General features: G+C 44.4%; 2 protein-coding genes across 2 annotated transcripts in view; one reads left to right on the top strand and one right to left on the bottom strand.

The window, feature by feature from the left end:
- The window catches only part of arhgef25b (Rho guanine nucleotide exchange factor (GEF) 25b), a 26,538-nt gene extending 18,291 nt beyond the window's left edge, over positions 1-8,247 (top strand). The window contains exons 8-16 of the mRNA XM_083661858.1: positions 1,149-1,238; positions 1,388-1,480; positions 2,012-2,062; positions 2,187-2,264; positions 2,354-2,545; positions 2,655-2,868; positions 2,975-3,189; positions 3,333-3,473; positions 7,291-8,247. Of these exons, the coding sequence (XP_083517984.1) occupies positions 1,149-1,238; positions 1,388-1,480; positions 2,012-2,062; positions 2,187-2,264; positions 2,354-2,545; positions 2,655-2,868; positions 2,975-3,189; positions 3,333-3,473; positions 7,291-7,383 (1,167 nt within the window). The 3' untranslated portion in view covers positions 7,384-8,247. The remainder of the gene's footprint in view (positions 1-1,148; positions 1,239-1,387; positions 1,481-2,011; positions 2,063-2,186; positions 2,265-2,353; positions 2,546-2,654; positions 2,869-2,974; positions 3,190-3,332; positions 3,474-7,290) is intronic.
- A 4,661-nt stretch (positions 8,248-12,908) lies between these two features.
- b4galnt1b (beta-1,4-N-acetyl-galactosaminyl transferase 1b) lies at positions 12,909-21,868 on the bottom strand (the record flags this gene model as incomplete). The annotated part of the gene is made up of 10 exons (XM_083661549.1): positions 12,909-13,126; positions 13,441-13,678; positions 14,274-14,414; positions 14,929-15,116; positions 15,295-15,387; positions 16,683-16,863; positions 16,987-17,024; positions 20,114-20,220; positions 20,506-20,682; positions 21,654-21,868. The coding sequence occupies 10 exons, from the start codon at positions 21,866-21,868 to the stop codon at positions 12,909-12,911; spliced, it is 1,596 nt and encodes a 531-aa protein (XP_083517675.1).
- Between the last annotated feature and the right edge of the window lie 4,632 nt (positions 21,869-26,500).

The following is a 26,500-nucleotide window of genomic DNA, read 5'->3' on the forward strand; positions in this document are numbered from 1 at the left end:
AAGTCTATACTGTAGATCAGTGTGCACATGGGAAGTTGTAAGTCTATACTGTAGATCAGTGTGCACATGGGAAGTTGTAAGTCTATACTGTAGATCAGTGTGCACATGGGAAGTTGTAAGTCTATACTGTAGATCAGTGTGCACATGGGAAGTTGTAAGTCTATACTGTAGATCAGTGTGCACATGGGAAGTTGTAAGTCTATACTGTAGATCAGTGTGCACATGGGAAGTTGTAAGTCTATACTGTAGATCAGTGTGCACATGGGAAGTTGTAAGTCTATACTGTAGATCAGTGTGCACATGGGAAGTTGTAAGTCTATACTGTAGATCAGTGTGCACATGGGAAGTTGTAAGTCTATACTGTAGATCAGTGTGCACATGGGAAGTTGTAAGTCTATACTGTAGATCAGTGTGCACATGGGAAGTTGTAAGTCTATAGTGTAGATCAGTGTGCACATGGGAAGTTGTAAGTCTATAGTGTAGATCAGTGAGCACATGGGAAGTTGCTTTGGCCGGAGGTTAGGACCATCTTCTCAGAGAGCTCTGACCGTGCGTAAAGCGTTGGTCCGCTGCCACCCAGATGTGTCCTCGTCTTGCAGCTCAGTTGTCTGCAGGACGAGCTGCTGAGTAATTAGCTCTTGTCGTTAGACTATAGAAAAGTCAGCGTCAACAATCGGTGTTAAAGGGACAGTTCACCCCCAAATCAAAATATACATATCTTTCCTCTTACCTGTAGTGCTATTTATCCATCTAGATCGGTCAAGTTTTGGAGATATTGGCCATAGACAAAAAATACAACACAGAGAATATCCATCTCTGATTTGGCACAGCTTCTCCAGCTCAGCCTCTCTTCCCCGTGCGGTCAATCTAATGTAGCATGCTTAATTAAGGCACGGCAAATTAGACCATTCTTTCCTCAGCCAATGGAACTATTTAATGAGCCGAGCTTCCTGCACTTACTTAACAAAGTTCAAAAAAGCATGGAGGGAGATGAGAACATGGGCTGAGAGGAACCACAGTTCTCCTTTGTCTGTCTGTCTGTCTGTCTGTCTGTCTGTCTGTCTGTCTGTCTGTGTCACACACACACACACACACACAAACACACGCACACACGTGTCATCCGATGTCTTCTTCTCTTGAATCTCCAGGAGCGGCGTCTTCACATGTATGTGGTGTACTGTCAGAACAAACCCAAGTCAGAGCACATTGTCTCTGAGTACATCGAGTCCTACTTTGAGGTGAGGACTTGACTTACCTTCACTTCATACTTTCTGTTTTTTCATTGAGACTCTTTCTTTCAGGCTCCTCTCACTGTGTTTCTCAGTGTTTCTTTCTCAATGTTCCCACTGTGTCTGACAGAGTTATTGCCTCTTTCATTGCCTGATAGGAACTCAGGCAGCAGTTGGGCCACAGACTGCAACTCAATGACCTGCTCATCAAACCTGTTCAGAGGATCATGAAGTATCAGCTACTGCTAAAGGTATCTTCTCTAATATGTGAAATATAACACAATAATATAACTTTCTTGATTAAACAGGTGTCTGGGTAGTGTCGAGGTAAAAGCAGTCACATACAACCGCGGAGACCCAGATTCAATTCCCAGCAGCAGTACTTCCGGCTTGGTCAGACGTTCCTACAGACACACATTGGTCGTGTCTGCGGGTGGGAAGCCGGTGGGGTCTGAGTATGAGTCCTGGTCGCTGCACTAGTGCCTCCTTGGAGGGGAGGGAGGGGAACTGGGGGGAATAGCGTGATCCTCCCACATGCTACGTCCTGCCGGTGAAACTCCTCACTGTCAGGTGAAAAGAAGTGGCTGGCGGAAGCATGTGCTAGTCTACAACTCTCCCCAGATCGGCAGAGGGGGTGGAGCAATGACTGGGTCAACAGGAAATTGGCAAAGTACAATTGGGGAGAAAATTAGAGAAAATTCAGAATTGTTTTTATATTAAAAAAAGAAAAAAAATCCTGCTTAAACCTGTACAACCATCTCTCTTCTATCTGGCATCCTCAGGACTTCCTGAAGTACTACAGCAAAGCTGGAAGGGGCGTCGATGAGCTTCAGGTGAGAGTTCTCCTTAAACATGATGGAATATATGGAATGTCGATAACATTTCATTTCACCTTTGTGTACCGAAGGCTTGGTGTTCTCACTCATATATCTTCATTCCTCCAACGTCTCCCATCAGAGGGCAGTGGAAGTGATGTGCTTTGTGCCTAAACGCTGTAACGATATGATGATGGTGGGCAGACTCCAAGGCTTTGAGGTGAGCCATGCATGATGACATCCTAGATGTTCAGTCATCCCAAAAACCAAAAGATGAGTGAAATGACAATAGCTCTCTGACCACACCAGGGGAAAATCACAGCTCAGGGGAAGCTGCTCCAGCAGGACACCTTCGCTGTCAGCGAGCAGGACAGCAGCTGCCTGTCCAGAGCCAGGGAGAGGCGGGTCTTCCTGTTTGAGCAGCTGGTCATCTTCAGTGAGCCCATCGACAAGAAGAAGGGCTTCGCCTTGCCAGGGTACACTTTTAAACACAGCATCAAGGTGCGAGGAACACTGCATTTTAATGCGTTTGTGTGTGTGTGTGTGTGTGTGTGTGTGTGCATTTTAGTGTCTGTCTAAAGGGTTAACACAACTCCTGTCTGCACTGCAGGTCAGTTGCCTAGGCGTGGAGGAGCAGCACTCTGAGGAGCAGCACTCTGAGGAGGAGCACTCCGAGGAGGACCCGTGCTGTCTGGTGCTGACATCTCGCCGGACGGACGGCAGCGTGATGCGCTTCGTCATGCAGGCGTCCTCCTCGGAGACGCGCCAGGCGTGGCTCAACGACGTGCTTCAGATCTTGGAGACGCAGAGGAACTTCCTGAACGGTACCACAGCCTAGAGAAGCAAGTGTTTCTACTGTTAAACTAAATTGGTGACTGTGGGTAAACTGGAAATTAGGTATAACTCTGCATCGCCCCGTCTCTCCCGTAGCCCTCCAATCCCCGATAGAGTACCAGCGCAGGGAGAGCAAGTCAAACAGCCTAGGCAGAGCCATGAAGTCTCCCGGTGCGTCACCCTCCGGCCTGCGACCTCACTCCTCGGCGTCCATCGACCGACATCACCTGCCCTGCCTGCACTCCTACAACGCCTCCCTGCCCTCTCTGCAGCTGCCCGGCCACGGCCAGGCCTCGCAGAAGGCTGGAAAGGTGAGTACCGCCCTGCACACTGCACACAACCCGTTCCCAACACAACGGACACAGAGCCCCTCTCCCAAATCCCAGGGAGAAAGTCTGACGTATTTCTATTTCAGATACATTTCTATCTCTTTCATGCCCCTCTCTGTCCGAAGGTTTCTAAACCCAGTTCCACGGCGCCCCGCCCGGCGCACCTCCCGCCGACCTCCCCTCAGCAGCTCGGTTTGTGTCCAGAGGCGAGACACTGCCGCGGGACGTCCAACGGCCTGCCCCCACGCAGCCAGCACAGCACGCAGGTACACCAGTCCTGCTATTCCAGTTCGACCAGTGCAGGTGTGTGAGATTCATCAGGCTTAGTTAGACAGTCTGTGATTTCAGGGCTTTACAGCTATACTGTACTCTAGCTACAGTACAAAGTAGCTATTTTACAGATCGGGTAGATCAGATAGGTAGAGAGGCATTATAACTCTGGTGTGGGGCCTGAGGTTGTTGCCACTATCACTGATAAGGAGGGGAAATGACTCTGGCAGCTCCCTCTGTTTGCCTCTGCGAGATATCCTGTTGTTGTTTCTGCATGGATTTACAAACGTGGTCAAGCTGATCTGGAGCCGCTGTCCACACCAGCAGAGGAGAGAGCCGTGCAGTGACCTGCTCTTTTATCTTATTTGCTCAGACTTCCACCAAGACGAGGAAATGGTTTTGATCACAGCGCTCTTATTAGACATGCTTATCTGGCCTGTTTCCACACAATGCCTCTTGTCCTCTTCTTCTCCTTCCTTGTGTTATTGCATCCTACATTGTTTCCATCCAGCAGTACAGTATGTGTAGATGGCTAGAAACAGCTTCTTGCCTTTCAGTCCATGGCGTTGCTGTTGCTCTCTCAAGATGCACTATTTCTGCAGATTTCACTATTTTCTTTCTTAAGGCCAAAAGCGAATAATCCGTGCGAATAAATTGCACGCAAGGGAAAAAAAATGAACCCATTTATCTTATGGGAGTATGCACACCAAATCAAACTTCGCTCTGCAGATTTTGGTTTTCTCCTGATTTGATAAAAGGGTTCTTTTTTCTTTCTTTTTTTTGCCGTACGATTTATTCACACAGATTATTCGCTTTTGGTCGGAAAATACCTTTCGAGGGAGTTTCGGATCAGCGTGATCTTTTTATGTTTTGGCCCCATACTCTTATCTCTGCAAATATACATGACTCAGTGCCTATGAGGTCAAAAGACTCAACTTTAAGCTTTAGTTTGAGTGTATGTCAGCCATATGAGATATGCACTTTCCATCTTTATTTCTTACATTTGAAGAACCGTCTCTGCATGGCAGTTTATTATCAGGGGAGGTCAAGTAGGAATGTGACTTAGTGCAGGTATGCAGCGCAGCAGTCACATCAACAGCACAATATGGAGCAAAACAGAAAACAATCTCTGTGTACTGTACATATATCTACTCATGCCACTGGACACATCTTCAGTGATGTTCCTGGAAGTGTCGGGTGTTTCGGGTCTTTCAACATCATACACCCTCCTCCAGGTGACCCAGCCGGGCCTGATCAGACCCCGGCTTGTGTCCAGTTGGCTAGCTACGATGACTCCATGGCTCTCCTCTTTTGAGCCACAGCCATCTTGCCGTATTGGTGGTACTACTGATGGATCTCCTCTTCCTCTCTCCCTCGATGCCAAAATGACTGAAGGAGAGGTCCGGAGGCCTGCAGATGTTCTTTTGGTTGGGTCTTGGCTGCTCCCCAGCTCTGACAAAGGCGATGGCCTGCTTGGAGGGTCGGGACCAATTCGCCCACACCACTCCTGCGCTGATGCTTCAGCGATGGTCTTCAGGACCTGATCATGTCTCCATCAGTACAGTACGTCCCTCTCCAAGTGCCTTTGTACAGCAGCTGAGGATGTGCTCCAAGGTTCCTCGCTTGGAACACAGTGGGCATGTTGGTGACTCTGCTATGCCCCATGTGTGCAGATTTGATGGACTTGGAAGCACATCGTACACTGCCTGAATGAGAAATGTGTTGCGGTGTGGCTTGGCTTTCCAAAGCTTGGCCCAGGTCACTTTGCTCTCGACCGCATTCTCCCATCTCGTCCAAAGCGCCCTGTTGTTTCATTCCCACCAACTTGCAGGCTCTGGTCTCCTCCACTGCTGCTCTCACCTCCTCCTGAACCAGGCTGCACCTTTCCTTCCCTCTGCTGGTGTTCATTTGGGGATTTGGAAAGGATCCTAGCTCTGTTCGGCCTCGTGTGACCACACCCACCAGCTCTCAAATTATAAAGTGCAAAGTAAAAATCATTTAAAGTAACATATAATGGGGGGAGGGGGGAGGATAGTGTCCATGGGATAATGTCCATGGGGGGACCATAGCCCGTTAAAGAGCCGGTTGTGCTCGGGGTGGCGTTATGTGGATGAGGGGGGAGCGACAAAGTCCTAGTGGGCTTTCAGGTCTTGTTGAAGAGGCGGAACGCAGTTGGGAAAGAAGCTGTTCCTGTGTCTGTTACTATTCCATGCCTTACCAACACGAGGGTCGCAGGTTTGTGCCCCTGTGTTACCTCCGGCTTGGTCGGGCACCCATACAGGCACGATTGGCTGTGTCTGCGGGTGGGATGCCAGATTGAAGGTATGTGTCCTGGTCGTTGCACTAGCGGCTCCTCTGGTCGGTCGGGGCGCCTGTTCGGGGCGGAAGGGAACTGGTGGGAATAGCGTGATCCTCCCCACGTGATACGTCCTGCCGGTGAAGCTCCCCGCTGTCAGGTGAAAAGAAGCGTCTGGCAACTGCGCATTTGTCAGAGGAAGCATGGTGCTAGTCTACGGCTCTGCCCAGATCAGCAGAGGGTGGAGCAGCGACCGGGGCAACAGAGGGAAATTGGCCAAGTACAAAAAATGGGAGGAAATCAGAAAGGAAAAAAATAGATTATGTTACTGCAAGACTGGCAGTAACATAATCTCGTGCCAGACATCAGTCTTCTGACATGGGGGAGGGCCCTGAAGATGATGCTCTGAAGTCTGGAGATGTCCTTGCGGCGAGCAGCAGCATGACAGATGGTGATGGAGGAGGTGAGCATGGACTCGACGGTGGAGGAGTAGAAAAGTGCCAACACTGCCTTTGGCACCTTGAACTGCCTCAGCCACTGAAGAAAGTACATCCTCTGTTGTGCCTTCTTGGTGAGAGCTTTGATGGTTGGCTACCATTTCAGGTCCTGGCTGATGATTGAACCCAGGAGGTGAAATGACGCCACACTGTTGACTGGGGACTCACCCAGGGTGATGGGAGAAGGTGGGGCTGAGTTCTTCCTGTAGTCCACAACCATGTCCACTGTCTTTTGAGCATTGAGCTCCAGGTGATTTTGACTGCACCAGGTCATCAGGTGGTCAATCTCCTTCCTGCACGCAGACTCGTCTCCATCAGAGATGAGCCCTATAAGGGTGGTGTCATCTGTGAATTTCAGGAGCTTGATGGACTGATGGCTGGAGGTGCAGCTGTTGGTGAGCAGGGAGAAGAAGTATTGAGAAAGGACGCTGCCCTGGGCAGCTCCGGTGCTGATGGTCCGGGAGTGAGTGACATGCTTCTCCACCCTTACGTGCTGCTTCCTCTTCATTAGGAAATCTGTGGAACAACTGCAAATGGAGTCGGACACGCCCAGCTGGGAGAGCTTCTCGTGCCGCAGGGCCGGGATGATCATGTCAAAGGCTGAGCTAAAGTCCACAAAAAGGGACCCTGACATAGGTTCCTTAACTTTAACTGAGGAACTCATTAAATGTGATCCTGACCAGCAAGAAAGCTCAAATTACCCCATGGATTTCATTTCCCCCCTTATTTTCTCAGAAGGGAAGGGATTTAATTTCAACCCGTCTCACTTTTTCACCCACTAGTGGCTTACAATTGAATCTCAATTTTTGCCAATGCACAGAATAATAAAGAACAGGTTTGGGCCAACCAGCCAAGTAATTTTGATTGTAGCATTTGTAATCAATACTCTTTTAGAAGTGGTGTGTGTCATCATTACATGAACAAGTCCAATCTCTGCCGCTCTGGTAATAAATGGGAATGTTCATTCTATCCTTTGAAGTTCAACATTTACATTTGTTTTTCTTTTTTTCTCCTTCTCAGGTTATGACTGACAGCTTCCATGGAACCACATGTAATGAGGGCGGGGCTTATGCAGCGCATCGGCCAAACAACGCGGATCAGCTGAGAGAATGAGCAGTAGTGACCTCACCTGCGATGACTAGGAGTGGGTCAGCTGAGAGAAAGCTTTGTTCTTTCAGTTGTTATTGCTACACAGACGTCACTATGCTCTCACCGTCTCTGTCTGTCTACACATGTGACCCTGAATTTCCTTTGAAACCTTTGTATACCACCTTAGTGCAGGCAAATCAGGATTCCAACCTTTGGTCTTGTTTGATAATATTGATTTGGTTGTATGTACAGTATGTGAGTGTGCGTGTGCGTGTGCATGTGCATATGTGTATATACCACATTATGCATGCCTGTCTAGAATTAGTGATAACATGCCTGTGATGATTAGACAAAATGTGTGGAAAATGTGTTTTTGAAGCGCCACGCACATCATTTTCTTACTTTTTTCAATTGAAAATTCCTTGATGGATATTTTTCTATTGTATACCACTTTTCATAAAGGGCCCACAATGAATTGGGGCAGCAAAGCCCTGTGCGCAGACGCAGTCGTATTCTGTGTCCTAAAATGACTTGATTTCCTTGAATTCACTCTCGACACCGGTTCCCACTTTGTCATGGTTGCTAATACTGATTCCAGCTGAACTATGGGATCTGAATCCGTACATGTTGTACCCTCTGAAATAGCAATGGCTATGTTTTCCCTTTGGGGGGAGGGGCTATTTTAACCCTGCCATTGTTAAAATGTTATCTGAACAAAACACATTTGCAAACCCACACAAAGCTCACATCATAATCCAAGTAGAAAGAGGGAAACGGGAACAAAGATAAAAAAAGAAGTGCTCATCTGTCACTGTCATCTTGAATGTAAATAATCTTCTATGGGATCATATCAATAAAACTGCATCTCTGACTTATGATGTCCTTGTGCACGCACAGAAATAAAGAGACATGCACACACTGTTCAAATATTGTTCATAATGTAAGGATTTCTCGAAGAAATTGTAAACATTTTAGAACATACTGTAAAACAATGCCTTGGGTATGTCCATGGGGAGTTTAGCGTATAAAGATAAATCGACGTGTGTATTTTTGAGAACATGAATGCTATAATAGCTAGTCGCCCAAATTCTGCAGTTACATTTTGTGGCACTGAGCCGGTTTAAAGGGTTAAAATCCCTTCAACCACCAGGCCTCAATGAGATACTCACCTATTTCCTGTAAATTAATGTATTTTCCATATCCCCCTTTTTGTTGTGACAAACTGTGTATATTCTAGCTCCATGTCAGATAATCTCCCATCACCACACTCCATTAACACCCACAATGGCCCATTAGGATATACATTAGGCTATATTGCCTCCACTGTCTCTATAGCTTTTCTATTCTGCAACATGTGGATTTTATCTGCTGAAGTCAGGTCTGTGTGGACTTCTCGTTTGGTTTGGTGTGGTTTATATTGACTCATAACAAGTTGATTGGAAATTGTACTAAATGTGATCAAGGACAGACATTTTGTTGACCTATAGCACCATCTAGTGCAGAGATTGGAAAACATCACCCTCATGACTGTGAATGAATTAATCACATCGTCAATTTGAATGTCCAGAATTGATCATTCTGAAAGTTTTTCTATATATGGATATTTATATTTGAAGACTTAATTAGACAGAATAAGAGTTGAGCAATTCGTATTGAACAGTGGGTTTACAGTGGCCAGTGATCCTGGGTTCAAGCTCTTGGAATTAAGCAGGGCACTGGTTCCCACCCCTGGGTGCTGACCTGCAGCTGTCTGACCCGACAGCAAGTCAAAAGATACATTTTCTTTTAGGAATCAATAAAGTAGCTTATAGTTTGCATTGTCCCAGTGCCTGAAGACAGGGCGGCCCAATATAATCCTCAGTGATTATAGGGCGGTGGCACTGGCATAGCACATAGGGAACACTGTCAAAAGGCTGGTTAGGCTTGGATACCTTTCAATTTGAATTCCAGGCCCAAGCAACATGGGTGTGGTGGCCTTAGGGATCTCAGGGCATCACGGCCAGTGGGAGGGGCAACAGAGTGTAATTCCCACCCTGGGAGGGCAGGCACTCTTCTGTCACATTCACAGCATATAGAGGTGGTGAAAATAAACATGCGCAGACTGACTGGTTGAATACTTGATACTGACACTACAAAGTTACACTCATCCAAAAGTGATTTTGGGATCTACCGGTAAGCAACTCCCACCCTGAGATCTACCAGTAAATCCCAGTCGACTGGTTGGTTTAGCCTGGTAAACCAGCCAGTCACGTCAACTCAGATTTCGCCACTGCTGTAAATTAATTCACATATTTGTTAATTCATATTTTTCATAGTCTTCCCAAACAAATCTGATATTGCATAAGGTTATGGTTAGATATTTCATACATTTCCCTTAATATTATGTTATGCTGCTTTCCACATATACTGGTAGGCTATATTTTGAATTCATTCTTTTTTCTCTGTCTCAATAAGTTCTACTAATACATACCCTCATAATGATGCCATCTGTATTTGCTATTCTTTGTTGTATCGTTTCACTATTTTCTGCCGCACAACAACCACATGGAGATCGTTCGTTTCACTTGTATGTTCACCTCTCTTACCTTATAAGATAATATGAGGTCTCATACTTATGGAGTTATGGCCTTTTTCGTTTGTTTCTGAAAACAAATCACATCACCCCTTTCACAATTTAACTGCATTCAGTGACAGATAATGTTCTGAGAGGGTGTGTGTGTGTGTGTGCGTGTGTGTGTGTGTGTGTGTGTGTGTGTGTGTGTGTGTGTGTGTGTGTGTGTGTGTGTGTGTGTGTGCGTGTGTGTTTGTGTGTGTGCCACACCCCACCTAAGATATGACACTCTCAGTGGGGTGAACATGTATTTCAAAATGAACAAAAATCCAGTCATCATGAGTTAGCTTCTCGCTCTGTTGCCATGGTTGAACTACACTACAACGCTGATAATAATAGTAGCCTAATACCGTACTTGCTATTCTTTTCAATTTTGAATTTCCCAACAATGTTTATCACAATAATCTCCCCATCCTAAAGTGCAGCTCCATGGGTCATAATTCAAATGACTTAGATGCGGGAAATCAATTCAATGCGTCACATAAAAACCACCATTTACTGGCCTGTAGATGCATCACATAAAAACCATTTGCTGGCCTGTCCATTGATCCACTGATGCACTGCACTCAGCAAATAGCAGGGGGATAGAAAGGCTGCTGCTGTTGAGTGTCAGGTTGCAAAATGAACATTAGCCACAACAGAACAATAATAGAATCATTGTAAAAAGATGCTCAGTAATCGCAGAAATGTGTTGTTATGATGCCAGTGCCAACTAGTGCATCTGATGCTTTTTAAGACAGGAAAGACGACAGCAGATTCACTTCATAGACATCACTCTGCAAACCTGAAGTCAACAAATGAATACATGTGAAGGAGCGTGGCGGAAAGATGCATTTATGTTTGAGGCATTTTGCTGATACTCTTATGGCAGTCGGACAGCGTCAAGCTTAGCACAGATATTTTTGAAATACAATATTGTTTTGTTTTTTCTCACAGATATTTTAATATGTCAAAAGTTGAAATTCAAAAGATTATGAACGCAGCAGGTGGTGAAGACAGGTTCAGTGAGATCAAAGATGTATGAGTGATTGTTGGGTGAAGCAGGCAAGATAAATGTTTTTATCAATGTTAGAACACTGTATGTTGTTGTTGTTTTTTTAGCTCAACTATAGATCCGTTCTACTATTAGATCCGTGGGTAGTTACAAATCCTAACATGAGACAAAATTTAGAACGCACAATAGCACAAATGTGGTTTCATTGACAGACTTCAGAAATTAAGAGTTGTATCTCATCTCAAGTTAGGGTTCGGCCCTCATCCACAAAGCTAACATTCCATTTTGGTGAAGAGAAACAAAAGGTCATAGACAGAAACATCTAACAAAATAGTTTCAAAATATTCCTCTCAAGATTTAAAAAGGAACAAAATAATTTCAGTAACAATTTCAGTTGTTGAATCTCTGGCACCTTGTTGCTAATCACAAATGACTGTTAAAAACTGATTTGTAGTTTGACTTAAGAAACAATAATGTGACACAAGGGTGCCATCTAAAGGCCATGGTATAAAACAACAGCATAATCACTTCTTCAGGCATGAGTGTGTCATCGCCTTGAACCATTTTGTGAAGAGACTCCAGGGATATCTCATTCACTTGATTTAATTGTTCATCTGATCCAGTGGCAGGAACTCTCGTATAAAACGTGATTTTCCCGCCTTGGTGCCGAACAATCTCAGGTTCTTGTCTAATTTCCGTCAAGTCATCAAATTGCCATTCATACCCATTTTTCGTTTCGTTTTCTGTTACGATGAGGAAATATATACATGCGCTTTGGTCAATGCAACTTTTCTGTGCAACATGTAGAAATGCACTCACTTTCAACGTCACTCACTGGCGTGCATGGACAGAAATGCACCTCTTTTCTTAGATGCGTGTTGAGGAAACTGGAGAGTGACAGACAGCAGGAGACAAGGACGAAAGCAAGGCTATTCCCACATCAGGAAATTCCATGTCTGACTTCACACGGACGGGATCCAAATGCAAACCACGGGATCCAAACGCAAACCACACACCAATGACACGAGGGATTCTGGGGAAGGGACAGCAAAACCGCACCGCAAATTAAAAAAGAGGTCAAAACACCTCCAGAACCACCAGCCAATCACGAGCCAGACCCATCCAGTGACAGAGCTTAGGTACCACACACGTAAAGTTTTGAATGTGTTCTTCATATGGCATTGGTAAAAAGGTCCCCACGCACTGTGTCTACAAGATTGTCACTCTGTGGGAAGTGTCCCTTGTCCTCGCTTCAGAGTGAGTCCTCATTTTCAGACTCTGTCGCTATTGCTTTCCCCAGCTCAGGCATTTTATATAGTGCAAGTTGAAGGACAGACGGCACGTGGGCCTCTGCTCGCTTCAGAATAGTACGAAAATGAAATGACTCTGATTCCTTTTCCAAAATGTCAGCGTGCAGTTTAGCTTCTTTCAATTCTCGGTCTCTATAATAGGATGACTCTGCAGCATCGAGCCAGATCAGATTGGAGAAACACTTTTTGGTCCTTTTTATTTTGTCATTTTTCTCTATTTTCCGTTTTACACTTCACTCTGGGAAAGAGCCTGAACTTTCATATCTGGCTTCCTGAAACGCATGTGAAGGACTGTTACTGTAGATCTCTGCACAGCTGTGTTGTCATATTTAGTGAGGACAGCATGAAGAGGCTAACGCTGCTCTAATGGCACAATGAGGATCTTGTCCAAAGGAGGCATAAAAAGTGTTTGTCTGAGATCTGATCTGGCGGGACACACTGGAGGAGAAGGTCTTTGGCAACTCAGGAGGAGCAGGAATCTTGAAGATGGAGAGCTGAGGTGGGAGGAGAGGAGGAGCAGCAGCAGGAATCTTGAAGGTGGAGAGCTGAGGTGGGAGGAGCAGGAATCTTGAAGGTGGAGAGCTGAGGTGGGAGGAGCAGGAATCTTGAAGATGGAGAGCTGTGGTGGGAGGAGCTAATTATGAGTCAAACACTGAAATCGGTTCTTGAAGAACAGGAGGCCATTTTTAGTATGCGTGGCATCAGAGGAGGCCGATGGGTAGCGGAACTTGGCATAAGTCTTGTCGCTCTCTGATTGGCTGATCCAGGGAAGCTTGATCTTGGTTGCATGATTGACAATGACATCATCACAAGAGCCCACATGGAGAGAACCCAGGCCGTCGATGAAAAACTCTGTCGAGCAAAACAAAAACAAAACGACTCAGCCAAATACAGTAAAATTGCATTCGATCATGAAGATTCAGAAAACAAACACCTAAGGATATGATTTAATTTTCTATGCTTGATCCTCTCCACATTTAGTTGAAAGATTTTTTTTTGCCTATAGACGCTTTCAACTCAACAGCATAAACATTCTAAATTGCCCCTAGCTTACTTCCGTTTGCAGTGTTTGCTAGTACAATAACTGACAGGACATACGCTAAATCAGGTTCCAAACTGTTTCCTAGCAACACGATTAGGTGAAAACCGTCTATAGGCCTACTCACCCAGGTGGGCCACCCTGGCCAGGCGCGGGTCAAAGCCCACTTGCTGGACCTTATCAGTGCGAGCCAGAAAGAAGTTGATGACCCCGTCGGTCACAACGCAGTTGGGAAAGCCCTGGATGGCATGGTGAAATCCTCTCCTCATGTGTAAACAGTCACCTTCCTCTTCCCCGGGCTCGATGGATATGGTCTGCCTGTAGGTGGCAGTATACCCTGTTGCCTCCCGCACTGCACCACCCACCTGGACACACGCACGCACGCACACACACACACACACACACACACACACACACACACACACATACACGAAGCGCGCGCACACATGCACGCACACAGACTGTGTGAATCAAGGATTTCAGTAACTGACAGCAAAAACATCATGTCGGTTGCTACAAATCACTAAACTCTCCAAGGAGAACATTTGTCAAGGGATTAAAAGTAAAGTAGGGTTGATTTCCTGTTTCGATGTGATTCCGATACACAAGGTCCTGATTCAATTCGATTTCAAATTCGTTACAATACCAATTTAGCTTGGATATGAAAGAGATTCTCAAAGAACTAATGCTGTAAATTGTACAAGGAACCCTCTAACCTGGTGCATTATTAAAAAATAGTAATGTTTACAGATGTTTATGAGAGCTTGTTGTGCTAATAACCAAACAGTCTAACTTGGTTAAAGCTTCAAGCATCCACGGGAAAAGTCATTATATTAAAAGATCAATATTGGAATTTATGAATCGATATCAGTTCCCTCAAATGAATATCAATTTGTACCGGATTTTTTTTTTTAAACCAGCCGTAATTAAAAGTGTATTCTTCTGTGACTGTAACCTCACCAGATCAAGAGTGGTCCTTTCCAAAACATCCACAAGCTTCTCCAGCTTAGTGTTGGATGTGAAGATGAAGTCGTCATCCACCCACAGCACATACTTGGTGGTCACCTGGGAAACAGCCAGGTTTCGTCCGGCAAACCAGCCCTAGGACACATGAGACTGAAGTCAGCCATTTTACTTTCACTGAAGTATGCTTTTACTTACTGTAAGTATTGTATATCACTATTTTAAAGTACAAATATTAAAGTACAAATTTAATATTTGTACCAATGTTGTGGCTCTCCATAAGCAAAAAGGAATAGGACAGTCATAAACTAAACAAAAAATAATTGTGGAGCCATTCATCAATCAGTTTAAGAAGAGAAGAGTAATACGGCTTTGCTTTGTGCACAATTAAAGAAAATGTAGTTTGAACTTCTCATCTTTTAAGAAATACATGGAAAAGATCACATGATTGTTCTATTGGTAACTTTGACTCTAAATACATTTTAAAATAGATACCAGTAGTACCTTACTTCTACTTTAGTAAAGTATCAGCAAAGTAACAATACTTGTACTTGAGTGTGACATTGTAGTTCTCTTTACACAACTGGTATTATGTTTTTATGTTGCCATCTGTTTGGCTGCAAAGATACAACCGTGTCATGCACTTCCATACCTTTCCAAAAGGCATTATGTAATGTTCGATGTATGGCCCAGAGACCGTTTTGGGATTCTCACTGTCATCAGCGATGACTATGGTGACAGTAGGATAGTATCTCCTCACGCTGTCGATAAGGTATTGCAGCTTGTCGTAACGGAGGAACGTTTTCGTAGCTATGGTGACAAGGGCGCTGACATTGTACTCTGCAGAGAAAGGAGGTCAGAGAACAACACGTTAGCTTTTTATCAAATTGCAAAGTAACAGGTCTTGTATTTTCCTGTTCTGTTGTATTTATACCCAGTGACACTTTATTCATATTTCAAAAGGAGCAGGTGTATTGTTCTGTATACACATGCTGGCTTTGTAGTGTTTGTGTCATACCTCCATCGGGTCCTGTGTTGTAGAGTTTGGGGGTAACACCATGACGGATCTTGATAATGAAGTTCGCTTGATGCCCTTCTGTCTCAAACTGCACTACAAGACACACAAACACAAAAATACTTTCAATAACAGAAGGACTCCTAGCTGTTTGAATGGCTAAAACATTTATATTCTGTACCAGGGGTCTGAAATTAACACATGCCAGTGTTGGGCACTAAAGCATTACTCAGTAACGCGTTACTGTAATTGTATTACTTTCCCCAGTATAGTGTAAGGGATTACAATTTCCAAAACAGTAATTATATAACAGTTACTAATTCAAGTAACTTCAAGTTACTGCATTACTTTCTCCTGCACTGGCACAGTGCTAAAACGAGGTCTGGCTATGCGAGAATACTGCGTTGCCTGATTGTTGACTTCTCCTGTAAGGCTAATTATTGTTCCAATATAGTGGATTCAGTTCTAAAACGAGCTGACTAAAAAGATTGTAGGCTACGTCACTTTCTCGGAAGGGGGTGGGGGGGGTAGCGAAAGTAATATAGTAATGTAATGAGTAACATAACTAATTACTTTTGATGCCAAGTAATAATATAATGCTTGTAATTATAATATAATGCTTATAATATAATAAATAATACTTTTTAAAGGAGTAATAAGTAATAAGTAACTTATTACACCCGAATAACTTGCCCAACACTGAAATGCTGCAAAAAATAGTCTTTGGCAAATTAATCAGGAACTGGTTCACCTGTATTTGAAATCATGACATTCAAATGATAGTGTTTGGTCTTTAACTGGTCAACTTTGTCCCTGCTGAACACTCTATCTGACCATGAGTGCATCAAATCAATGCAAAACAATGGCTCTGTACCAGACTGTTGATTGGCTGCCTGTTATGCTTAAGATCTAAACTTGTCTTCTACCACCTTTTATTCCAATTTCTCTCTTGCTAGCATGTTTAACTAGCTTAACGTTAGTGGAAAAGTAACTTATTTCCATGTGGCACCGCCACGCATAGCAGCTGCAAGGCCAGTAAAAAGAAAACAAGACTAAGTCAAACCTAGTAGCCTACATGTATATATATGGCTGCTGCGGCCCAGCCAAAAATGAAGACTACAAGAAAAGAAAATCCATTATTTTAACGAAGTAAGTTTAAATTAAACCTATTCACAGAGCACCTGCTTCTGTACACACAATATCACTGAAAGCAGGCAGGGTGACATACCCAGATTTTTTTTTATTCAACAGTAAGAAATGGTGTAAAATATTCTTGGCAAGTACGTTTTTTCCAAAATTGCTTTTTCAAAGTAAATACTTATTTGGTGGGTGGAGTAAAAAGTGAATATTGGACACTGCTCTGCAGCCAAACTAGCAGCGATCGTGCTGACCTGTGTCTGCGGTGCTGGGGTGGAACAACGTGTTGGTGTAGGTGATGAACTGCAGCTGTCGGTTCAGGATGGCCAGCAGGCTGGCAGACAGGCTCATGTGCATCTCGCCATCTCCTTTGAGTTTCACCCCCTCTACCTCTGCTGCCACGTTCAGCGTTCCCAGCGTAGCAGTGAGGTTGACCTGCGACAGAAGGTAAGCAGCTCGCAGATGTAAAGGCATACTACAGAACATGACATATACAGCAGTATGGCTTGAAATGACAGTGTGAACTAACAATTCTGACACACTTTGTGACACACTTACTGAATAATGCTCTCTGGGAAGGTCTTGTAAGGCCAACCCTGAAAAAACATGACAACAGATTCAATTAGGTCTAGCCAGAGCCGTATAATAGAAGAGTTCCGACATCTCCATTCACTCCAATGGACCAGTTTTTTTCCAGGAAGTAGAAAGTGGAACTCTTGAGTAAAAAAAGCAGCACTGTTGAGTTGCAGCAAAATAGACAGTGTTGTACTTTGAAAGGGTTTTTCATCCCTTGAAATGAATCAAATTGTACATTATCGGCTTTATTTTAGCATGCAAAAGTAGCGCGAGACCCATTCCTGGCTGTTCATTGGCTAATGAGTCTCGCATTTTGGTCCTCCGCTGACGCCACTCTCTTACTAGAGGACACTAGGTCCAGCCACAAGGAGCTATTGAATCCATTTCCTGTCAGCTCATTTCAGTGAAACAGCAGCGAGCACTCTGTCACGACTGTTACTCAGGACGGCATCTCCTTCCTCTGTTTCTGCACAACATCCACTCTGTCACGACTGTTACTCAGGACGGCCTCTCCTTCCTCTGTTTCTGCACAACATCCACTCTGTCACGACTGTTACTCAGGACGGCCTCTCCTTCCTCTGTTTCTGCACAACATCCACTCTGTCACGACTGTTACTCAGGACGGCCTCTCCTTCCTCTGTTTCTGCACAACATCCACTCTGTCACGACTGTTACTCAGGACGGCCTCTCCTTCCTCTGTTTCTGTCACGACTGTTACTCAGGACGGCCTCTCCTTCCTCTGTTTCTGTCACGACTGTTACTCAGGACGGCCTCTCCTTCCTCTGTTTCTGTCACGACTGTTACTCAGGACGGCCTCTCCTTCCTCTGTTTCTGTCACGACTGTTACTCAGGACGGCCTCTCCTTCCTCTGTTTCTGTCACGACTGTTACTCAGGACGGCCTCTCCTTCCTCTGTTTCTGCACAACATCCACGTATTATTGCAGCAAAGCCTTTTTGTTGCAATTTATTTTAATTCCAACACACACTAATGACCGAGTGTTCAGAGTGGGTGATGATGTCATCAACAACTGTGCACAACTATCAAAAAAAAGGCGCAGGACCTATTCACCTTATGTAGCCCCGCCCACTTGACCGGTTTGTGTTATGACTTCCTGTTCAAAACGTTTTACCTGGTCAAACCAGAGATCGTCTCTCTGGACAAAGCTATAGTGACTCACTGGAAGTAAAGCAGGCTGCGGGGATAAGCTCTGCCACAGGAAGTGTAAACACAATCGGTTCTGATTGTGTTTACACTTCCTGTTAGTCTCTCGAGCCAGACTGTCTCTTCTACATAAGGTGAGATCCTGGAGGTTAGCATCGCCTGGTTCTTTCGTCTGGAAGTCAATGGGGTTTTTGTATGGGCGTTTTGCCTGAAATAAGGTCTGTGGTTAACAAAGGTTTATGAAACTGCCACCTTTGTGTTCAGCAAGATAATCTTCACAAAATGAACACCACTTTTTCAGATTTTCTGAAGCATTTTCTGGCAATCGCGATTTCTGGCGATCGCATTTATGCTTCAAAAAACCCATAACCAAACTGTGATTGGTTTAATTAAAGCGGTATAGTAATAATTAAGTAAATTTGATAGAGCCAGTCCCACATGTACTGTAGTTTGGTTAATTTGATTGTCTTAAGTTATATACGATTATGTTTTATACGATTAAGTTTTATATGAGGTTTTCTTTCTCCCCAAATACATTTATTAAGGCTGTTGTCCCATTGGTTAACAGCAAAGCTGTAATAGTAAAATATAGGACTGGAAATTAGCATAATAGGTTCCCTTTCAAAGAACGAGGCCAGCTGGGTCGTGCCTAGCCGCATGCACGCGCGTGCGCGCGCACACACACACACACACACACACACACACACACACACACACACACACACACACACACACACACACACACACACACACGCACACACACACATACATACACACACACACACACACACACACACACACACACACACTCCCCTTTCCCTCCTTACTTGAAAGAGACGGAAAGAGAGGGAGGGGGAGGAGGACTGTGAGAGAGATAACACAATAAAAGATAAAAAGATAAAAAGCAGAGACAGATGTGAGAGAGAGAGAGAGCGAGAGAGAGAGGGAGACAGATGGAGATAGAGAGAGAGGTGAAAGGAGAGAGAGGGAAACAACTTAAAGGTTGGCTTTACCGGTAATCAACGCACTTTGTATGATATATAATCTGGGAAATATAAGCACATGGGCAGTGTTTTACCTTCTCTCTCTGTTTATCTCACAGAGAAAAATGCTCCTGTCTGCAGAAACTCCGCCCTCACCAGCTGCAAGTCATAAGTATTTTCCTACAGAATATGGCTTTTTTTTTTTTTTTTACAATATTTCATGACTCACTGTTGAACAGACAGAGGTTCTCTCTGTGCTTCAAATTGAGTGGGAGAAACAGAGAGAGCGAGAGAGAGAGAGAGAGAGAGAGAGAGAGAGAGAGGGAAAGGAGAGAGAAGGAGAAGAAGGTAAGAGAAGGGAGAGGGACACAAACAACAAACACGCGCACGCACGCACCTACACCAGGGCACCAAGAAAATGCTTGCGCTCTCGTTGTGATTGATTTATATGGTTGGGTCTTTCCGCAGCAATCCAATTTCACAAATGACGATTTAATAAGATGTCCCTTGCTAAAAGATCCCTCACCCCAGAGCCGGTTCCAGAACAAGATGACTAGGGATGCACATGCATGGGCCGACCCGGGCGGCCGGCCGAAAATTTTACTAAAAATAATGCATTTTACCATAATTTCAGGTAGAATGATACCAGCCAAGCAAGAATATTTCAAGTGTTTCAAGTGCTTTACTGAAATATTTGGACCATATAATGATAATACAATGATCTCAACCTTAAAGGGTTACATATACTGTAGGTGCCAAAAAGCCATAAATTCACATCAAAGAACAAAGAAAAACAACAATTATAATTCAAGTTTAAACAGTAAGTGTGCAGCTGCAGCATTTTTTTTTTTTTTTTTTTTTACTTTTTAACTGAGCATGCAGACAATTAAGATAAGGGTGCAATGCGTGCTTTTGCACCCCTGTAAAACCGGGCCTGCCTCACCCTTCCCATCAGAAGTCCTACCTGGGATGAGGATGGTTTTGAGCGGCCGCACCTCCACCCCCTGTGTCGGATACTGTAAGGGATTGTTGGCCTCTGCAACTATGAGAACATCTGCAGGAGTCTGAGACCTGAGGGGAACATTCACATCAGAGAAGGTCAAGTCTAATAACTGTCTACAGAAAAACACAGTGTTCCTCTGGACCTCATTACTTTAAGTGATCTGGAGAGGATTTAGCGCGTTGTGTGTGAACGCCACCTTAAAAAGATCAATATCTCAAGACAGTAGTACATCATGCCGCCGAATAATGATTTCCAGATCACGTTTTAGGTGAGATTAGATTCCTTCCTTCATCACAACATCCTAATTCTCACAGTGATCCGATATTCTCCGTTTCATGCTGTTGCTCACTCACCTCATCTGGAAGCTCTGGTACTCCTTGGCGCGTCTCCTCTTCATTTCCTCCAGCTCGCCGGCCTCGAAGGCGGTGTGCAGGGGGTGGGCCGACACCCGTGGGAATAAGAGTTGGGCGAAGGGCAGGTTGACGCCCCCGCTCTCGCCCTCGCACACGCACCCATTACGCGCCAACAGACTGGAGGAATCATCACAGACACACAAGCAATTGTGTCAGACAGTTTTAGTTCGGAGCTGTTGTTGTGGCGAGTCGGCTTCATGCATGGTACAATATTGCTTGGTCTATATATAGCATGGTACATATTGCTTGGTCTATATATAGCATGGTACAATATTGCTTGGCCTATATATATTACTGCTGTTTGTTACAGTGTTGTAGTCGAGTCGAGTCAGGACACATTCTCAGGACTTGTGACTCGACTTGGACTTGAGCACTGATGACTTGGACTTGGACGGAAGTTGGAGACGAGGACTCTGACTTGTTAATTGATAGAGAGAGACTGTTGTTTTTGTTAGTTTTTTTGTCATAGGCCCTCATAATTTGGCATAATATTGATCGCTATATTGATACTGTGACATTATTCAATTTCATGCAAGGGCAGACGTGTGGATTCACACTCATGTTCATTAACTCGGACTCAGACTTGGACTCCGGTAATGGGGACTCGACTCGGACTCTCCTTTGGTGACTCGAACACACTGGAGCACACGGTCAATTTAAGCAATTTAATGGGTACAATCAGATTAACCTTTTCGACACTACAAGTGTCTTCCTCAGAGTCAAACAGAGGCATGGTATATAGATCAGTGGTTCTATTCTATTCTACAATTTTCAGAATTTAGCCTAACTTTGTTACATCATTTAGCCTCCTCCGCAACAAGCTAGCATGGCATGTTGGTACCAATGGATGCTTTAGGTCTTCTAGTTTCATATGGTACCAGTATCTTCACTCTGGCTTTGGCCCGCTACAGCCTCTGAAAGACAGTAATGTTGGCCACGGACGCCAGCATCCTCAATGAGTGGACATTTTTTTTCTCATGCAAACAGCCCCGTGACCCACTTTTGGGTCCCGACCCACCAGTTGAGAAACACTGGTATAGATGACCGGTTTAAATACTCTCGTCTCCCACTGGTTTGTTAACGCTCACCTTGCCACACCCTCCCTCACGTGATAGGGGATGTTGCCTAACCGGTGGTCTGGTTCTGGGAGCCTCTCCTCTAGATGCCTCTCTATTACGGGCCCTGAGTGCTGCCACACATCCACGGTGTTGTAGGCCCGGGTGGGCCAGGAATGGAGGAGGGCCAATACCAGCACCACTGACACCAAGATGGCTAGCAACAACGTCTTCCTCAGGGAGCGCATCCTAAAACCTGCAAGGAAGACATGAGACCATTAGCACAGTGCTCGAGTGACATCACTGATGACATCACTCACTGTCATGTGTTCTTTAGGTGCTCTTGGTATAAATATTGGGAAATCAAATTAGATGCATTCATCTAATGGTGTCTATGTTGCTCTGTATTTCTGATCCGAAGTTTCACTCTCCAATATTATCGCCCCACCTACAGTAGCCTATAGACCTATATAGATATATATACATCCCCCCCCCCCCACATTCATATCCCCATTTGTAATTTGTTTGATGTCATATTTGTGTCATTGTTATTGCTATTATTATTATTCAAAATGGCTGCTAATGACATCACTGTAGAGGAGGGTATATAAACCTCCCATTTTTCAGTGTTCTGCTTGACTCTGAGGAAGACAGACTTGTCTGTCGAAACGTCAGTCAGCCCCTTCTATTAAAACGTGCAGACGGAAAAGAGTGCTCCGGTGTCTTTACTTCGGTTAGTCTGTGTGAAGTGCCCAGGTAAAACATTACTTTAGAGGGAGGTACGGTGGTGCAGTGGTAAGCACTATCGCCTTACAGCTCGAAGGTCGTGGGTTCGATTCCCACCTGGGGACGAGGTGAACGCTGAAGGAATGCGTGCCCGTCCGCATGTCCTCGAGTGCCCACCGCCCGGGTGGGGTTGGCAAAATGGCCTTTCTGTGTGGAGTTTGCATGTTCTCCCCGTGCCTCCCGGGGGTTTCCTTCATATAGGAACCCCCTTCACAAAAACATGCAATATCCTGGTTGCTAATGTGGTTCCTCCTCTGATCGTTAAGGGCGCCTGTTCAGAGGGAGGGGAACTGGTTGGAATAGCGTGAACCTCCCATGTGCTATGTCCTACCGGTGAAGCTTCCTCTGTCAGGTGAAAAGAAGCGGCTGGCTGACTGCCCATGTCTCGGAGGAAGCATGGAGCCAGTCTGGGCTCTCCCCAGATCGGCAGAGGATGGAGTAGCAACCAGAATTGAGAAATCAAATGAGCACTAATGGGGGATAAAATGGGATAAAAAATTGGGAAAAAAATATTTAAAACAAAAACAAAAAAAAACATTACTTTAGCCTATAGACCGTTTCAACTTGACAACATAAACATTCTAAATGTACCCAGTTTACTTCCTGTTGAACTTGCTAAAACACAGAGATGGGAAAAGTACACACATTCTTTACTTAAGTAGAAGTACAGTTACTTGTGTAAAAAAAAAGACTGGGAAAAGTAGAAGTACTGATTCAACTTGTTTACTCAAGTAAAATTAAAAAAGCACAGGCTCTGAAATGTAATCAAGTATAAAAGTAATTATAGCTGCTGCGCAGCAATGGGTCGTGGCCGGGCACTGACAGAGATGCTCACATTTTTTGCAAGTCCAAGTCATGAAATTCTGAAGACAAAAACCCATACAGTCCCAAGTCTGTCTAACTTGCCACAGGTGATTGATAAGAACCACGGAGATGTCTTTCAAGCTTTATTGGAGTATCACAGGCTTGGTGTATGTGCTTGGCTGAGGAGCCAATGATACTTCCCATCTCTGCTAATACAATAGCTGACTAGGTTCCAAACTGTTCCCTAGCAACAGTGAAAGTGTCTAAAGAAAGGTGGCTCAGTGTCATAAGGTGGGTCCATTTGGGGGTCCTTCACACGAGAATGTTGGAGACCCCTGGTTTTATGTCACATTGTAAAAGGTCTATCCAAGTCACAATGACAACAAAACAACCATCATTCGTCAGACTAGTAGAAGAATGGCATTTCAGCTAGTCTGGCCAAATTATTACAAGCCCCGTATTAACATATTAAAAGTGTAACATTTGAAGTTTAAAAATTTAGCATTGGGAAACAAGAAACAAAGTCCACGTGCTAAAGTTCCTCTCCACTTCTCTCATCTCATCTCCTCTGTTCCTCCCTACCTTTAACTCCTCTCTTTTTGTTTTCGACATCCCTCTTCATGTCCCTGCTACTTTGAACCAAGATGTTCCAACTTCCAGAAGCTTTTCAGAACAAATCCAGCCCACTGCCCTGTCTCTTTGAAAAGCACAAACTCTATTTTCCTACCAACAGATTTCGGATGATTTCTTAGTCCGCGACGGTGGTGGTGATGATGGTGATGGTGATGGTGATGTGTGTGTGCCAAAATCACAAATCAATTGTTGTATAGGCCTAGTTCCTTTGTCGGTAAGCAGAGAAGTTTATTTTATGAGAAAAGGTGTGGTCTCCACTGAAGCTACAGAACAGCGACAGCGTTCTGATAGGCTGAAAAAGCCTTCTTATTTTTTAAGGGTGAACTGCAGAGACAGCATGCGCAGGCCACTGTTGGAGAATCACTGTTCTTTCTGTTACACCTTAACTAAATGTTGAATAGTGGCATTTATATGTACATTTGTGATTTTACAATATCTTAGTCTCTTTCTCCGAGATACTTCTCCAACTTGTGGTCTTTTATTTACAGCCACGCACGCACGCATGTTTAAAAAGTATTTAGCAGAAAATATACCCAACTGCCTCTATCCAGTCAATGAAAGGACATCCTCTGTAGGCACCTGCATCTCCAAAAACCGTGTAGATACTGAACAGGTATGTGTGAATGTTTTCTCCATCTGAAAACAGCAACAAATAAGGAGAGTAGACAAACAACAAAATCAGTCATTTGAAAAAGTGAAACAGATGGGGGGCGGGGATGACAGACCAATTGAAGTAACAGTTTGATCTGCCATGATAACGGCAGGCACACTGCAATAAAACCATCTTCATGCATACATCTGCTGGCGTGGCCCCCAAGGGAAATCCTGGCATGACCATCCTAGCTTTAGTGTGGTCAATTAGAAGAAATCAATAAGACCAGCCATCCAGCCACCCATCAGCTCTGCTTTGGCCGCCAGCACTTACACATCACTGAGAGGAAAGCTTTCTCAGAGTGCTCCCTTTACAAGCTCTTCCCTGTGCCATTGTGATCTATATAGTATATTAGAAACGGACGTATTATTTACCAAACAGTGTATTCATAGAAGGTGCACAACCAGCCCGTTCAGTAACGTTCTTCACAGGGCTAGTGGACACAGGAGAGAGAAAGGAAGATTTGGTCCTCACAGCAGCACACAGCATGTGGCCCCATCTCTGGACAAAGTAAGATAAGATCAGATCAGATCAGATCAGATCAGATAAGATCAGATCAGATCAGATCAGATCAGATCAGATCAGATCAGATAAGATAAGATGAAACTTGAATACTCCTCATAATCGTATAGCCACCCAAACCGTTGCACTGTTCATGCCTGTAGCCTACTAACATTTCCAAATTCTTACAATGTTCTTACAGCATGAAGTCTGCATGGATTACAGTTACACACACTACAGGAAAAACAGAAGAGGTATTGTCTAAAATCACATTGCAATTATATCATTTCCGTCCCTTACAGATGCCTGAAGCTGATACAGTAGGTTACGTCAGGGCATGGTGTGTAGGCTATGTAGCTATGCCTTATTGAGCTTGTATGAGAATAGGGAGATGTAGGCTAGTTGTACATCATAGATAGTCCTAAAATGAAGAGTAGGCCTAAAACATGCGTTTGCAATGTGTGATGGTACAAAATTAAGACTCCATCTCTAGACCTGCTGGCCATTAAGCATAGTCCATCACATCAGCAACTGCGTGCAATATTGACTGTGCTCAGTCACTGTGTAGACTATAGCCTTGAATCCACCTAAAGCTGAGGCTGGGGGGGAGGACGGCATAGCATCCCCTGAAAAGCCCACCGCGTCCGCATCCCGACCATAGATCCCGACATGATGATTTTGCTGCTTCCTCTGTAGGCTATCCATCCAAATTCTGGGCTAATTAAATCGCCACATAAATACGAGTCGAGTCATTCTCCATCACCAACTCCACCACCCAGTATCCATAGAATAAAGTCAAAGTCAATCATTTGTGCAACAATCCAGGCCAGCGAACACAATGCCAGGTAGCAAATGAAATATTAATCATGAATTATTCAATTCAACCGCTAGACAGGCCTGTTAGTATAGTGGTGATGAATAAGATTGCAAAAAATGCTATCATGCGCCTTTCAATTACATTTATTGCCGCATATGAAATGTTGAAACAAATCGCTCACAAAACTAGCTAATGCCTTAAGACCAATATCGATAACCAATTAGCCTAATTAGCCCGTTATAACAGGAGCATAGGCCTACTATTTTCTGCAGGCTTACCTGAGGTTAAATCGTCTATGGTTCATCTAATGTTCAAAATAGTGTCAGAAATGACGTAGGCTACTAAAGATATCCATCCCGGGCTAGGCCCATACAGGCAAACGGAAAAAGCTCTCCTCAAATGAAAGACATAGCCTATTATGCTTTTTCACCTACCGTTTCCACGAGGTCCCCTCTCTTGAAATGTGTTCATCAACGTGATCTTGCAAAATGCAATTTAATTTTCAGAAATGCAAAGGCACCACATCACTGTAAGCTAATTCCGATGGTTGGACGCTCCCCCTGGGTGCAGTAGCCTATAGTGTTGTGAGCGCAACGCGCCTGGCATGCCCGCGGTTAATCAGAGAGCTGCATCGACTCACGGCCACATACACACACAGTGAAGCGGAGAAGCAACACACAGCATCAC

This window comes from Poromitra crassiceps (assembly GCF_964638095.1).
Source record: "Poromitra crassiceps genome assembly, chromosome: 27".
Taxonomy (NCBI): Eukaryota; Metazoa; Chordata; class Actinopteri; order Beryciformes; family Melamphaidae; genus Poromitra; species Poromitra crassiceps.